Source organism: Stegodyphus dumicola, chromosome 4 (genome assembly GCF_044657685.1).
Source record: "Stegodyphus dumicola isolate Sdum_Otavi_A_Nest chromosome 4, ASM4465768v1".
Taxonomy (NCBI): domain Eukaryota; kingdom Metazoa; phylum Arthropoda; class Arachnida; order Araneae; family Eresidae; genus Stegodyphus; species Stegodyphus dumicola.
The window spans coordinates 134014860-134031378 of record NC_140771.1 but is presented as its reverse complement, the minus strand read 5'-3'; the positions used below and the strand labels follow the sequence as shown (position 1 = coordinate 134031378).

The window sequence follows — 16519 nt, the reverse complement described above, 5'->3', positions numbered from 1 at the left end:
AATTTTAATAAAGTTTTTTTTTAACTAACATTTAGCATTATTAATATCTCCTGGCCTGAGATTTTCCTTTTGCAGTGTTCAGTTGAGCATCTTGTTTCAAACTGATTTGGATGTTCTAGGATACTTTTCTTTAAAAATGCAATTTTAAGAGTAAAAAGAGAATGATTAAGGCTTAGCAAGCTATTCATCTTTCAGAATAATAATATTTTCTGGTTTATAAATTTCAGTTGCTTTCTTTTTTCTTTACAAGTCTGCTTATGTATATATTGTTTTTAAACTATTGTATTTACTCGCATAGATTTCATTTCTTCATTTTTACATCTTTTGCATTTAGAAAATTGAATGCAGAAAATTATTCAGAGTGGTTTGCACTTTGCGCTTTTATGGGAGGCAAGTTTAAAAAGTGCATATGAAACAGCGTACTAATATTAATATTTATGTTAGAGAAGTTGGTTTTAATTATTATTTTCGGTACTTTTCTTTTTACTTATGTGTTATGCTTTACCATCAGTCCATGTCTAACATATTGCTATGATAGTTTCAATGTCATATGCAGAAAATGCTGGAAGGAAAATTGCACAGATAAGTTTTATTTTTGTAATAGTGGACATAATAGTTACATACATTTAACTCACTTGTAATGATGAGTGATTGTGGCAGTGGTAACAACCCATAAAAAAATTCCTAGGAATCTTCTGATATCGCAATGCAATTTTTCTTTGGATATAGTAATTCATCTATCATACCAATTCTATAAAAATGACTGTCTGAAGTGTATGAATTAAGTACCCCCTTTCCTTTGAGAAATAGGATGTTTTTCCTCCTTGCACACTCAATCGAAGGCTTCATGCTAGTTAATTTATGTTTAATTTTGCTCATCTACTTCGCAGCACACTTATTTTGAGTTCAATTTAAATGGCTTTTGCTCATTTAATCTGTTCACGACTGGCACTTCTGTTACCGAAACGTTCTCTTGGGACAGCGCGTTAACTGGATACGTCGTTTTGTGGGGATGGGCAATTCATGCTTTTAAGCCTAACTTTGGAAAAAAATTCATATAAATTAAATTTGTCATCCATTTGTTCCAATTTTTGGTACATTACGAGAAGAACATTCAGGTAGTTGTCAGAATTAGTTTTAAACCTGTATTGTTATATTTTCCTTAAAAATTTTATAAAATACTCATTCTGGAATAATATAATTTTGCCTTTATCCCACAATTAAATGTATTTAGAAAAATATCCAAACAATCACATATTTTATTTAACACATCACATAATTAAAATTAAAAAATATTAAAACTGTCTTTCATAAAAATTCAATGTGAAAACAACGAAAAGGAAGCAATATTTCAAAAAAGAGATAGTGTATGATATTCTTTGAAACATGGGTGTGTGCAAAGTCCGACGTTGGAAATGTCATAGAAATAGAATATCAGCAAATTTGACTCATTTTAACATTTGTGTATCTTCTGTGGTCAGATAGCGCTTTCGTTTTGCCATTAAAAAAAATGGAACATTAAAAAAAAAAAAAAACTTTCGCTAAGCCATACAAAATATTCGTTTCAATACCAGAAAAATCTAAGAGTAATAAAAAAGTCTCTAATGATAGAACATCTATTCCACTATATGGGGATTAAAAATGGAATAAATAAATTAAAAAGTATTCCAGAGCACCGAGAACATGTTTATTTGTTTATATGAAATAACACAGTAAGAGCCATCATGTTACTCAACACTACGGAATTAGCATTTGGGTATATTCTTCTATGTTCAGATACCTATATCACAAAAATAAAAAGTACCTCAAAGCATCGAGAACACGTGCATTTGTTTATATCAAATGACACAGTTAAAAAGACATTACATTGCTCAACACTCACCCACGAATCTCCCTCTCATTCTGAAACAAAATACCAAAAATAAAAAACATTGCGTAGGAATGAAGGTACACATACTTAACTTTTGATATATTTCCTCATAACAGACATACAGCTACATCTAGTGGCAGCAAAAAATACTAATTAAATGTTCTATCTAAAAAGTCAAATGTGGTATGCCCAGCCACAAAGTAAATTAAATGGCTATTCAAATATGACACACTCGGCCGTGAGGAATGTTCATTGCTGATGCACATATGACATGCCCATACTAAACGGGTTAAACTCAGTTTTCTTAGAAATTGAACATACAAAAGTTGAGTTGAATAATAGATCTTTATTTGCTTCTATCAAAAAATGTGTATAAAAATTCTACCTATTTTTTAGTCAAAGAAATCTATGCTTTCATTTAATTGTTAGTATAGTATATGAGTTTTTGACATCTGTGTAGAAAGAAATCTAATGTTAAAAGGATCAATGTTAATACCTTTATAATTGATTTGTGCTAGTCTTTTAAAATAAGTTTTATCTTTTGGGGGGGGCAATAGATATATGCATATATAATTTAGTTACATTTCAGTGGATTATTCTTTTCCACCGTACATTTAAATAAATCTTTTTGGGATCATGTGATTGTGAACATTTATGATTTATGAGGTTTGCACAAAATATACTCTTTCAGATTTTAATAGCATAATTTGTCAACAGGCTATACAGTCTTTTAATGCTTGCCATTATAAATTACATTTGTAAATACATACTTAAAAGCTGTAAGAGTTTACCTCTGGACAGAAGTACAGTTAAAGAAACTCTTTGATGAATTTGAGGAAAGGAAAACTTCCTTCTTTTATTATGAAAATCACAGAAAAGATGTTAAATCTTGATGTTTTTAAAGAAGCTAAATCTGTGCCTGTGCAAAGCAGGTGTTACTATGACATCTTTCAAGAATAAATGTAAGATCTTAGTAAGATATATATGTATGTATATATTTAATATGTTAGAAAAATAAAGAATATGTAAAACATTAAATTAACAACGTAAATTTCCCTTCTCAATTCTAAAAATAGTAACCCCTCTCTGCACTGCATCATTTCGAGACTATTCTATGTCATATGATTCTTATGTAAGTACGATGATGTAGATGGAACTAAAGCAACCAATAATAATTTTACAGCAATATTAACTATCCAATCAAAATGCTTTGAGAACCAAAACTAGCTCAGTTTCACTTCAGATTTCATCCTGAACATTACACATTTGCTTTCTACGCTTTGGCCTAGCTAGATTGCTGCTGCTTTCTTGCTACAAAGTTATAAAAAATGTAAGCGTTTTGGAACAAGCACACTTAATGTGCTGACTTGTGTGTAGCCATAACATGTTGCTGAAAATAAAACTGAAGATTTAATCAGCATTCGCCTTCAATTTTTTAGTCATTATGGATCAGCACTTCTACGCCATCAAATTCCTACTCCTAAATATATGACATATATATATATATGTATATCATATGTAAAAGGCTATATGTAAAAGGCTATATATATATATATGTAAAAGACTATGTATATATCCTTCTTTTATGTGTTAAACAGTTTGTCTATTCAGTGAAAATAAAGTTTAATTTATTGAAATACCCGAGTCCTCTTGCGAGAAGCACAACATGAAAAATTTTTCTGATTGACAAAAACTTCAATATGCTTGTGCTAGTTGAACATTTTTCATAAAGTTTCCTTCACCTTTATACCAATCCACTGTTTTTCATAAATTTCTGGGCAGCTTTATAACATTTCAGCATTTTTCATAAAATTACAAGTACCTTTATGCAAAGTCCCCAATTTTTATTAAGATGAAACAGATTTATTTCATCTCCTGCTCAGTTTATTAATCATTAATTTAAATGAAAATTGGAAAAGTATGCATACACCTTTATGAAAAACACTAGATTGGCATAAATGTGTTGAAGATCAGTTTTGAAGTGAGAAACTGATCGTCAGTTTGTATGCACTCTCTTTAAGCTGCCTTATGAAGATTTCTGTCTTTTCAAACATAGAATGACTTGCATAAAGTTGCAGCACTGTTATGCTGAGGCACCATTATGAAGTGGTCCTAACAATTTTCAATTTATAAATTACATGCATATTACAATATAATAGTTTGTAAATTACATCATTTCCCATCAGTGACTAAATGATAAAGTTGGGAACACTGGTTTTCAACATGTTGTTTTATTCTATCGTGTTTCTTAAATTTGTCTTTTTCTTTAAATTTTAATCTGATACTTAAGTGAATGATTGACATGGTTTTAATCTGATTTTCAGAGGCAGAAGATGGCTTTAAAGGATATAATGCAGATTCTAAAAAGGTCCATGAAGCTGGGTTTGATGCTTTTATTACTGGCTTGTGTTACATAGGACTTTCAACAAAACTTGGTAATTATTATCAAATATTATTAGTTATATTAGTATTTAAGTGATTAAAATTATCTATTTTAATTCATTCTATTGATTTAGATGCTTGCTTGCTTTTTATGAAAACTGAGAACAAAACAGATTGTCTACTGACTTGGAGAGAAAAATCTAAGAAACTCTTCTGATTCTTAAAAAAAGAAAGAAAAAATTCTCAACAAATCCCAAAAGTGCAATTTATTTTTCTGAGTAAACAGCTAGAAACGTATTTTTGGTATACTTCATTCTAATCTCTCCTTCTGGTAAGATTAGGCTTTCTTTTGCATATATTACAAACCAAACAAACATGAGAATCTTTTTTAGTAATAAAAGATGACAGGTCAAGGGAAGATTTCTTCTTTTGAAACTAATCAATGGGGGAGGATTAGTCTTCATTGCTTATGTTTCTCCAAGTATGTAAGTATGTTGTCCCATTGAATTTTTAGTCCAAAGAATGTTAGCCCAGAACGGCTATTGATTTCGCTTTGGCATTTCGTGTTAATTCACTTTTTGCATTGATTCACTTTTCAAACTGTTGACACAAATATTACAGCCCTGTATTATATTTAAAGAAATTAAGTAATGAAGAATTTGCCTAAATTTATGTATATTAATTGCATTGTTATACAATAACGATACCTAGAGCCATCAAATTTTGAATAACGTTATCCTCCACCGAATATGGGCATCTGAAAGCCCTAATTTAGAAGTTGTTTTATTATCTGTTTCGTATTTTGTTAGACGTTAAAGAATTTTTAATTAACAAACTTTATGATTTCAAAGCGAGGAACGGCAACTCTGTATGAAAAAAAAAGTTTTTATCTCCAGCGCATGAGACTGTGTATAAAGGTAACACACAAAATGTTAAAAAAAAAAAAAAAAAAAAAAAAAAAAAAAAAAACTTTAGGCGTAATTTAAAATCTGAAAGTTGTAAGATTTTTTTTTTTTAAACTGGTTGTTTCTATATGTCTGCAGCAGAGTTTCCACAAATTTAACTTTGTAAACCACATACAGATAGCTGCAAATTATTATAGCCTACTTGTGGTTACTTATATTTGAAATAAGTGGGAGGGAAAGAAAAGTCGTAGAAGAACAAACTCGATGTAATAAAGACATAATATATATATATGATGTTTACAAACTAAAGTTATAAATGAATTATGTTAAAAAAATTCATGAGCTGTACTTTGACAACCACTGCTGTGCTGAACTCTGTTTTGCAAAATTTGGTTTTTTAAGCATTAGTCCTGCTTGTTTAAGCGTTAATAGTTTCCTTTTTTTTTAAATCCTTGATTCTTTCAATTAAAGAATTTTATTTTAAATGCTGCAGTAAGCTACACTTTGTTTATCTGCACAGAACTGTATTCACATATGATTGATGCATAAGATATTTCAATCTCTTTAGGCAAAATGCTTTTGTAAGTAAGGCAATTTTTGGCAAGTTGTATGAAGTTTTTAAGTTTTTTTTCCTGTTGTTTTGTTTCCTAAGTAAGCATGCTTTATATATGCTACTATATGCATGTGCCTTATAATGTTAAACTGTTTGAGAAGACTGCGTTACTAAAGGCCAGGATGAACTTTCAGAGTGTACTAACATTCGTAAAAAAATTTCTCAGTATGTTGCATGGCAGTGCAGTTTTTCACAGCAGGTTTAAAATTAATGTAGCTTTTGACTGCATGCAAGAAACATCTGCGATTGCTTTTCACTCTATAATACTGCCAGATTATTTAAATTATTATTATTTATCTGGCAGATTATTTAAAGTAAATGTATAGAGACTTACAATAAGAAATTCTTGCATAATCATGAAACGCAAGAACTAATTGCAACAAAATTGCTAATTCTCAAGTGTAGCAAATTGAAGTATTTTACTGATCTATAAACCAATTCAAAACACTAAAGCTATCAGGTATACCTCAGCCATCATATCAATTTTTTCAAGATTGAAGTATGGGAACAGTGACACCTATGAAAAAACTGTATGCAGTTACTCTAGATCTTTGCATTGCAGAATATAAAAGTTAATAAAGGGAAGTAAATAATTCAAATCCATAGTTAAGAGTATTTAAAAAAAAACTGTTTCAGGTGTTAAGACTGAATTATAGAAAAAGTCAGTTTGTAAATGCAACCCCCTTTTTACTTCCTTAAGGAAGTAAAAAGGAAGTATTGTAATCGCGAAAAGTTTCAAGCAGCATATTTCAAAGAAAATATCCATTTTGACCGCTATCGAATGCAATTTAACGATGTTTTTGCATGATATCTGTACGTAAGGACAAATAAAATGCTCTTTTCCTTCAAAAAAGTTATAAAACTGCTTTAAAATTAATTCTGAAGAGAATTTTTCGTGGCATCTGTACGAACGTACGTACGTACTTATTTCGCATAACTCAAAAACAAGTAGCCTCAGAACGTTGAAATTTTGTATATAGGACTGCTATAACATGTAGATGTGCACCTCGTATTTTGGTTGCGATCGGCCACACCAAACGCATATAAATATATTTATATATATATCCACTCTCTTACCCGGCTCAGTGATCCCAGTTTCTTTACTCTTATATGTTTGTAAATTGTACATTTTTTGCTTTAAAAGTGATTGAATTATGTTGTTTTTATTTTCCGGTTAAGGATTTTATGCCATTAGTAAATCTGTGTGCAATATTTTTAGAATTATCAGCAATTTTAAAGTTGTTTAATTGCCGCTAAGACTGTTTTTAATGGCGGCGATTGATCTTTACATTTGAAACAGGAGACTAGTGGATTTGTTGCCAATCTAGAAAAAACTTAGCATCGCAACAACAAAGATAACGCCTTCATTTATTATTGCCAATTAAATCATGCTTAATCCTTTCTGGAATTTTTTCGACGAAATAAGTGTTTAAGATTTACTTTGTAATTTTTAATATAGATATTTTGAGTTTTTATGTATTTTTGCCTTCTCACGAAGTGAGAACTAAATTAATTAAATGAGAAATACTCAATCGTCTGTGAAAAACTGTTTCTTTTTTGTTTTGTTTGCTTAATTTCTTTTATATATCATTCTAGCTTTATTATAGTATTTGAATAGAACATGTGGCAATGATTAGATACAGTCAAAAGTCGTTAATCCGGACTCGTCGGGACTTCGGCGATTCCGGATTATCGATTTTTCCGGATTATAGATCGTCAGTTTAAATCTCGTAAGATGGCATGCAGAAATTATAAAATTAAAAATATGAAACCGTAATTTATGAAATAAAGAACAGTTATGATCTAAAGGGTATCAAAATTTACAAAAAAAAAAAAAAAAAAAGCTTAATATTTATTTGTTTACTTTATTAAACATTTCTTTCAATGTAAGTTGTTTAAGTTGCTTCTTTTTATGTGATAATACTTTCTCTTTAATTCTATAAACAGACATAATTTCTTGTTCAGTTACAAAGTTCCGCTGTTCAAGTCCCGTAATTGCTGTGCCGAGAATACCGACTAACTTGTCAATCGAAATTTTTTCGTTTTCACTAACCTCTCTGTCACCTTCTTCATCTCTTTATCCATTTTTTGCAGTAATTCCACTTTTTGTTTGATGGACATTGAAACATACTTTCGTTTTGTAGATCCTTTGGGAGCTCCAGCATCGGAAATTCTATTTGACATAATCGAAAGTTCAAGTTTAGTTTTATAAAATTGCTCTTACAGTCTGCAAAAAATAATAAGCCGTATCCAATTCGAAGATTAAGGAACAACGCAATCATCAACATTAACTGAAATAGATAATTAGATAATTTTAGTTTATACCGTCCGTTATACATTAAATGCGCACGCGAAAACGTATTCTGCGCTTGCGCACACACAAATGCGCAGTTGTAAAGGTCTTACGCGGACGCGTAAACGCCTATGTGCATGTGTCAACGTGGCGCATGTGCAGAACGTTTTTAGCTCTGAGGTCCGGATTATAGATCATTCCGGATTATGGGTGCCCGAATTAACGACTTTTGACTGTAATTCTATTCTTAATTGATATAAATTTTGTGCATTATGAGTTATAATATGAACGAAATATATACATTAACTGTTATATAATTATTGGATTATATAACAGTTAACTTAGTTTACGTTATATAATTATTATATAAGTTAACTGTTATATAATTATTAATACTGTTAAGTGAATCTAGGGCCAGAGTGTCACTATGGTAAACAAATACTAGAGTGAATTTTAAAGAATGCATATATTCTATTGTGGTTTATGCGCTGTCGGCGAAGTAGATTTAATTCAATCCAAAAGGTTAAATGAAATGCAAGAAAAAATGTGTATAATTTAATATTCCAATACAAGGAAGTCGTGGTGTACACATCAGATTTTTAAGAGAACAAATATTTTACCATTATCTGCTAAAATGTATTTAATGTGTATTAAATTACGGAGGGTTTCTGCAACTTCCTGCCTTTTCCTCAGGCAGATAGCCCTTGTGTGCTTTACTATATTCAAATAAGCAACCAACCCTCCTCATCCTAAAATGTTTAAAGAATTTTAAATGAGTTCATTTAAAAAAATTAGTACAAATATAGCTATTTAAACTGCAAATAAAATACCACAAGATGATATTCAAATTTATGTTGAAATAAGGACTAATTATATTTATTGCTTGCAGGATTTCATTATTTGTAAGCATCACCACTTCTTGAAATGCATTTAAATTTAGACCAATTCAAAACAGCTTTGTAATTTTTATATTGTGTGATTTGCTTTTATTTTTAGTAATTCCTTATAATCAGATGCATGTAAACCATGATGTTTTATTTAAAGAATCATAACATTTAAATTGAATATTAGCTTTGGAAAGACCTCTTTCTTTTCTGCTGTTATTCTTTCTCTTAAAGACATGAATATTAGTAATTGTCAAAATATTTTCATTTATATTTTTTATGACTATAGAAACTTTTATGTAGGTAATTATAATATTTGAGATAAAATAACAAATTTTGTGACAGGGTTATTGTAATGTACAGCTGTTATTATTTAAAAACGGGTGCTCTTCAGTATGTTTATATTGAAATGAAGAAATTATTCAATTTTGAGGTATAGAACATGTCTATAGTTTTGTATAGGAATTGGCAATGTAATATTGTTAAATCTATTAGTATTATCTTTTTTCATCTGTTTCCAGTTACTACATGTGTAATATTTAAAATAAATGTATTAGCATTAACCCTCTGAGCGGTACAGGATTTTAGATCCATCATGAAGACTGATATTTAAACAGCATTTATTAATTGAGTTTTTATTATAACTTATTTTAGTCTGTATTTTCATAAACTTACATTCATTAAGATGATATTTACATTATTAAAGAAAGTAAGAAAGCAAAATATCTTAAATTATAAGCTAATATATGTCTAGTAGCAAAACTTTTGATGACCGGATAAACCCGGTCATAATGCTCAGAGAGTTAAAGCTTTTAAGCTGAAATTAAGTATTTCGTGTTTTTTCCTTATTATAATGCAACATTCTAAATCCTTAATATTAAATGTTAATTAAATTAATTCAAACAAAGCTAACAAATTATTATTCAGTATATATTTCAAATTCCCTTTCTTATATAGTCATTCAATTCTTTCTTTTCCTTAAAATTTAGTGCATAAATTGAATCCATTACTTGTTTAACCTATTATTATAAGTTTAACCTATAACTATTTTCAGGTATGATGCAGAATCCACCTGTTAACTATGTTGATACATCCTCAAAATTACTTTCTCCTTATTGCAATAGGTAATGTTTCTATTTTTTCTAAACTACAACTATTCTTTTATATTTCATTTTGTGTATTAAATATGTCTAATATAGTAAAATGACTAAATTTTCTTTCATATTTTTGTTGAATACTTTTTGCATTCATTTTTATTTATTTTTTTAATTTAGAATCTCTTTATCTCAAAGTAAAATTTTTTAATATGTGAGATGTATTTATTGCTTTGTAATTACTCCTTTATTTGGTATAATGCATTTTATTTTTGATGTCATTAAATGAATAATAGAATGCAACATTTTTAATAAGTTTGAAAAACTAAAATTTTGGAGTTTATAACAAAAAGCTTATGCGTGCAGATGAGTGATGCACTTTATGGCAAATGCATTTCAAATCTATGTTAAGTGAAATGGGAATAAGTAAATTTTGATGCAGTCTGATTTCATTTTATCATTGTTACAAGACTTGTGTCATTTTACAGGATAGTTTTGTCTATCTCAGTTTTAAGTTAATTGATGCTATGTGATTAAAGATAATGCTAACACTTTTTTAATAAATGTGTAATATCAGTTATTATATACGGCTGTATCTGAATATATATTCGCTTTAAAATACATTTTGTTTGGAATTCAATTAGAGTTCAGTGAGTCACGACGGTGCTCACTATCCTGGTTTACCTCTTTCAAGGCAGTGCTAAGACTAGTTTTGCACAAAAGAGTGGCAGTAAATGTATGGAAAACTCGATGCCAAATTTGTGTACCAAATTTGGTGTTGCTTGTATCAGTTGCCCTTGGTGTTCCTATACATGGCTTGCTTTCATGATTCTCTTATATAAATACAAATTTTTTTATCCTTTTTTTAAAAAAAAATTGATCATAGTTTTTATTTCTTACATAGACATTGTTTAATGATCTTATTGTTATGGTATGGCATTATATTAATATATTTAATAATTTCAGAAGAAAAAGGCGAAAAAGTTAATAAATAAATTTGATAATTTTTTTTAATGTACAATATACAGAGTGTCCATAATTTATTCACTGGATAAAGATACTAAATAATACAGAATAAGAGATAACAGGGAATACTGATTGAATTTTATTTAGCACTTCAAATAATTTTATATTAATACATTTCAACACGAGGAGCGGTGGCTCAGAGAGTATCAAATCTCTTCTCGATTTATTTCTCACCAGATGTTATTAAGCATTTGTAGAGTCACAGTAGCTGTTTCTATGATGATTTGATTTTTCTAATTCTTTGATGCTGCAAATCTGTGCTGCATAAACTTGGTTCTTCAGGTACCCCTAGAAAAAGAGCTCAATTATTGTGATGTTCGAAGAATGAGTTGACCCTGAAATTGGTCACCCCTATCAATTCAACAGTCTAGGAGCATTTCGTCAAGGAAATCATGCACATGTATATTGGAATGACAAAGGTATGATTTTCTGAAGAATTTTGAATTTGATTTGTTGATAAATAAGCAATTTGTACGCATTCAGTTTCAACAGTTCATAAACAACTATATGAGTCGACCTGGGAATTCCTGTTTGCTGGCTGGCACAGTAAATGGATTTAATGGGACTGCACACAAACACATCTCGAATGGCAGAAACATTTTCATCACTGAACACTTGGCCTACCTGCACTACCTTTATGCGAAACATGTTCGCTCTTGAAACTGTTTTAACCATCTTTTAATTGATTTTTCCATGGGTGGAGTTTTATTAAATTCATGTTTGAATCACCTTTGAACTGTTTTTAGAGATTTTATTTCCCATAACCAGAGGACACACATTTCTTTTTGAATGCATGGTGCCATTTTGTCTGTAAACAAACAAGTTCCCTGTACCTGTTCGCAAAAATCTGAACAAATGAAATTCCTTAAATTGAAGATTATATCAATATTTATTATTTCTCGTAATAAAATTACTTTCAATTTAATTTTGTTATCTGATGATTAAATTATGGATACATTGTATATTTCACCCACTGCATTTGCATTTTAATATTAACAGAGTTATAGTAACCCTATTAATACCTTGACTGGTTTTATCCAATAATAAGATTTTTACTACTTACATATATTAGCTTATAATTTAAGATATTTTGCTTTCTTACGTTCTTTAATATGATCTTAATGAATGTAAGTTTATGAAAATAGTGACTAAAATAAGTAATTGTACAAATTTAGACGGTAAATGTTGCTTAAATACAGGTCTTCCTGACAGATCTAAAATCCAGCGCCCCTCAAAACGTTAATAACAATGGGAATTTTTTATAAGAATGGAGTAGTTCTCTTTCATTTCTTATTGTGAAACTTTGTTTGGTATTGATTTGGAACAGATAAATAGCATAGACCAAGGTACCACTGCATTTGATTAAATTTTTTGAAAAATAAACTTCCATTAGCATATGTGTGCCTTAAAAATTATCAGGAGGAAACTTATTTGCTTAGACAATTTTTTAAATTTAGTTAAAAAAATGTTACTTTAAAATGGTAAAATGCTTTGTAACTTTTCTCTCATTGAAGCAATTCCATGTATTTAATTGCCCGATACCCATGCTTCTGTTTCCAGATTCTGTCTTATTGTTTTGCTGTGCATAATTTCTCTGCAAAAATATAATTATATTAAATATTTCCTTTTTAACACCAAAATACATTTATAAATATCTGCTTCAAACAGTAATTGTTCTTTTATTCTGTTGGTGTATCTTATTATCTGATCAAAAGTATTGGTTACTCATCATTTGTGTTGTGAATATATCATGTAATATTATTCAGTACTTTTCGGTTATGCACCTGCTATGCTTTTTGGGGCTTGTGAAAGAAGCCAAAAACATACCTATAGTCCAATTATAGCACCATATGGGAGCCACACCATTTGTTTGTATCTGTTTAATTTAATGCATTTAATTCTGTGTTTGCAATTAAAAACCCTTTTTTCTCTTAAATGTTGTAGTACTTTCGTTAGTTAATGTTTATCAAAAAAGATTGAAAATATGTATTTTTCTTGTGCTCAGAGCCTTGCATAATTAAAATTCTTTCCTCTCCCCCAACTAGGATATTCATTATGCGGCACTATGATATTATGTCTATAAATCTTTCTGGACCAGATCGTAAGTATTTATTCTTCATAGACTTTAAAAAATTCTCATCATCTTACCTAATTCACATCGAAGACATTTGAATGATTGCTGCAAATCCTACTTTTATTTCTCAATCTCACTATTAGAAATAAAATTTCCAGAGTTTTTACATTAAGAACCATATGCTACCAAGTATCCAAAAAAGTTCATTCTATAGTTTTCAGTGAGAAACAATGACCCGTAATTTCATGCAAATGCATTTTATTCACCAAAATAATCTCCTTCAGCTTCAGTTACATTTTCCTAACAAGTAACAAGCTTGTAAATTCCACATTTATAAAAGTTCTTGTCCCTAGAGGGAAAAAAAAGTCCTATGCCATGATCTTCGTTTTGGAACTGTTGCTCGTCAGTGGTTATCCATGGCCAAAAACAGGTGATAGTTAGATTTGGTGATGACTGGGGAGTAAGGTGGATGAGGTTACAAATGCCCAACCAAGTGTGTTGATCATTTCCTTGGTCGCTTTCACCATATGAGGTCTGGCATTTTCACTTTCCTGTTGACTAGTACTTTCTTCTTCTGGCACAGTACAGTGGCAACCCTTTTGCAACTGCGACAAGTACACCTTGGCTGTGATGGTTTTGTCACTCTAGCAACTGAAAGTGTACAATATCAGCACTAGTCCACCAGACACAGAGCATTTCTGTTGATGAATGCTTTGTTTTGGGGCAAATGACACAGAACCAGGGAATGGCTAATGATGTATTGTTTTGCGGTTTTGTATAATACAGTCAAAAGTCGTTAATCCGGACTCGTCGGGACTTCGGCGATTCCGAATTATTGATTTTTCCGGATTATAGATCATCAGTTTAAATCTGGTAAGATGGCATGCAGAAATTATAAAATCAAAAATATGAAACCTTAATTTATGAAACAAAGAACAATTATGATCTAAAGGGTATCAAAATTTACAAAAAAAAAAAGCTTAATATTTATTTGTTTACTTTATTAAACATTTCTTTTAATGTAAGTTGTTTAAGTTGCTTTGTTTTATGTGATAATACTTTCTCTGTAATTCTATAAACAGACATAATTTCTTCTTCAGGTCCAAAGTTCCGCTGTTCAAGTCCTATAATTACTGTTTCGAGAATACCAACTAATTTGTCAATCGAAATTTTTTTGTTTTCAATAAACTTTTAATTTTTTTCACTATCAGAAGCGAATTATAATGACGAGGAATTTGATGTAAATCATATCAAAGACGGAGTATATTGAGATGAAATACTGCATTTAGTAAGGAATTATAAGCCAAATAAAATAAAAGCATCTGCCCTGAAGATAAGGATAGTGCTGACAGATCAACTTCCAATTCATTGTGTGGCACGGCGTTAAAGATAAACAAAGGATATGCCTTTATCCATTTTTTGCAGCAATTCCACTTTTTATTTAATGGACTTCGAAACATACTTTCGCTTTGTAGATCCTTTACGTATTAGTAAATATATATCAGAAATTCTATTTGACATAATCGAAAGTTCAAGCTTACTTTTATAAAATTACAGTCTAACAGTCTGCAAAAAATAATAAGTCGAATCCAATTCGAAGATTAAGGAACAACACAATCGGCAACATTAACTGAATTAGATACTTTTAGCTTAGCTCATACCGTCCGTTATACATTAAACGTGCATTTGTAAACGCATTTTGCGCACGTGCAAACGCATATTCGCAGCCGCAAAGGTCTTAGGCGTATGCGTTAACGAGACGCAAGCGCAGAAAGTTTGTAGCTTTGAGGTCCGGATTATAGATCATTCCAGATTATGGGTGTCCGAATCAACGACTTTTGACTGTACTCATTTCTCATCACATATCAATATGTGTTCCAAGAATGGGGCTTTCTTGTGGTGTGACAACAATGAAGAACAAATGATGAGTCCTTAGAGCTTGATTTCCTAGGTTAAAAAGTGAGAAACCCACTTACTGAGTTTCCATGTCTTCCCAAGGTTATACATTTATAATCAAATGATTTCCTCCAATGCTCTAAACCATTGTGCTAGTTCCTTGAATTTTTTATGTAGATTATGCTCAATGCCCTCCTTCAACAGGGCTTTGTCAATAATTGATGGATGCCCAGTTCTGGGCTTGCCCTGTCTCCAGATGCAAATCAACTGAATGACTTTTGTGCTGTGTGCTTACTCACTCATGCCTCTCCAAATGCAGAGCATAATTTTTAAGTAGCTTTTGCAGCTTTGTTGCCGATTTGAACTGATAAAGTAAATATGCATGTAAAACATCCTTTAACACTGACATGGTTCACTTCAAAAATGTAGTTACTATAGAACTGCTTTTAATACAACCAACACGTATTACAGTTCTGCACTGACCGATGACTGACAGGAATGTTAACATCTGAGGTCATCTCGGTGGGGTTGCCATCACTTACTGTTTAAATTCCGCTTTTCACTCCTGCAGCACAAATTTTTCTTGAATACTTTATATACTGGCTTGAATGAAAGATGGGTGTAAATGAGAGCTGTGGTTTGGCTGTGGGTTTTTTAGACCAAATTACATCAGCCCAGAAGGGCTGCTAATTTCATTTCGGCATTTTGTGTCAAAAACTTCAAATGTTGGTTCACTTTTTAGTCTTTTGCCACCAAATATTACAGCTCTGTATTATATTTAAAGAAATTAAATAATGAAGAATCTGCGTAAATGTGTGTTTGTTTCTCACATTGTCGTAAAATGATGGTACCTAGAGCATCAAATTTTGAATTTCCATCTGAATATGGGTATCTGGAAGCCCAAATTTGGAATTTGTTTTATTATCTATTTCATATTTTGTTAAACTTTAACAATTTTTTTATTAACAAACTCAACGATTTCAAAGCGAGCAATGGTAATACTGTACGGAAAAAAGGAAAACATTTTTCTCCAAAGTGCGAGACTGTATATTGAAAATTCTAAAGATATGCTCGTTTTAAAATTATTTTGCGATATTGCTGTTGAGCAGAATTTTATGGTTTAAGTGCGAAGAACATGATATTTAATAAAGGTAACCCACAAAAAATTTAAAAAAGTCCCTTTGGGTGTAATGTAAAATCTGAATTGAAAGCTTTCAGGAATTTTTACGGAGGATTGGTGTATATGCGTGTTTTCATAGAATGATAATTGAAAATTTTAAGTAAAACTGCAGACTTGTTCTTATAGTCAGGTAACACCATCTAAAAACAGAAAAAGTAAATAATATACAAGGTAGTCAAAAACTAAAACTCTGGAAATAAGATGGCATTACATATGTGCATCTCATTTCCAAATTTTAGTTTACACATAACAGGCAAATCAGATGCGTAAAAAAAGGGTTGCCCATAAGATGTTTTGTCATA

The 16519-nt window shown here is 30.4% G+C and overlaps 1 protein-coding gene across 2 annotated transcripts in view; it reads left to right on the top strand.

The window, feature by feature from the left end:
- The window catches only part of LOC118193043 (poly(A)-specific ribonuclease PARN-like), a 125999-nt gene that overhangs the window by 83937 nt on the left and 25543 nt on the right, over positions 1-16519 (top strand). For both annotated transcript variants that reach the window (XM_035364082.2, XM_035364083.2), the window contains 3 exons: positions 4195-4305; positions 10002-10071; positions 13113-13168. In XM_035364082.2, coding sequence (XP_035219973.1) covers positions 4195-4305; positions 10002-10071; positions 13113-13168 — 237 coding nt within the window. The remainder of the gene's footprint in view (positions 1-4194; positions 4306-10001; positions 10072-13112; positions 13169-16519) is intronic.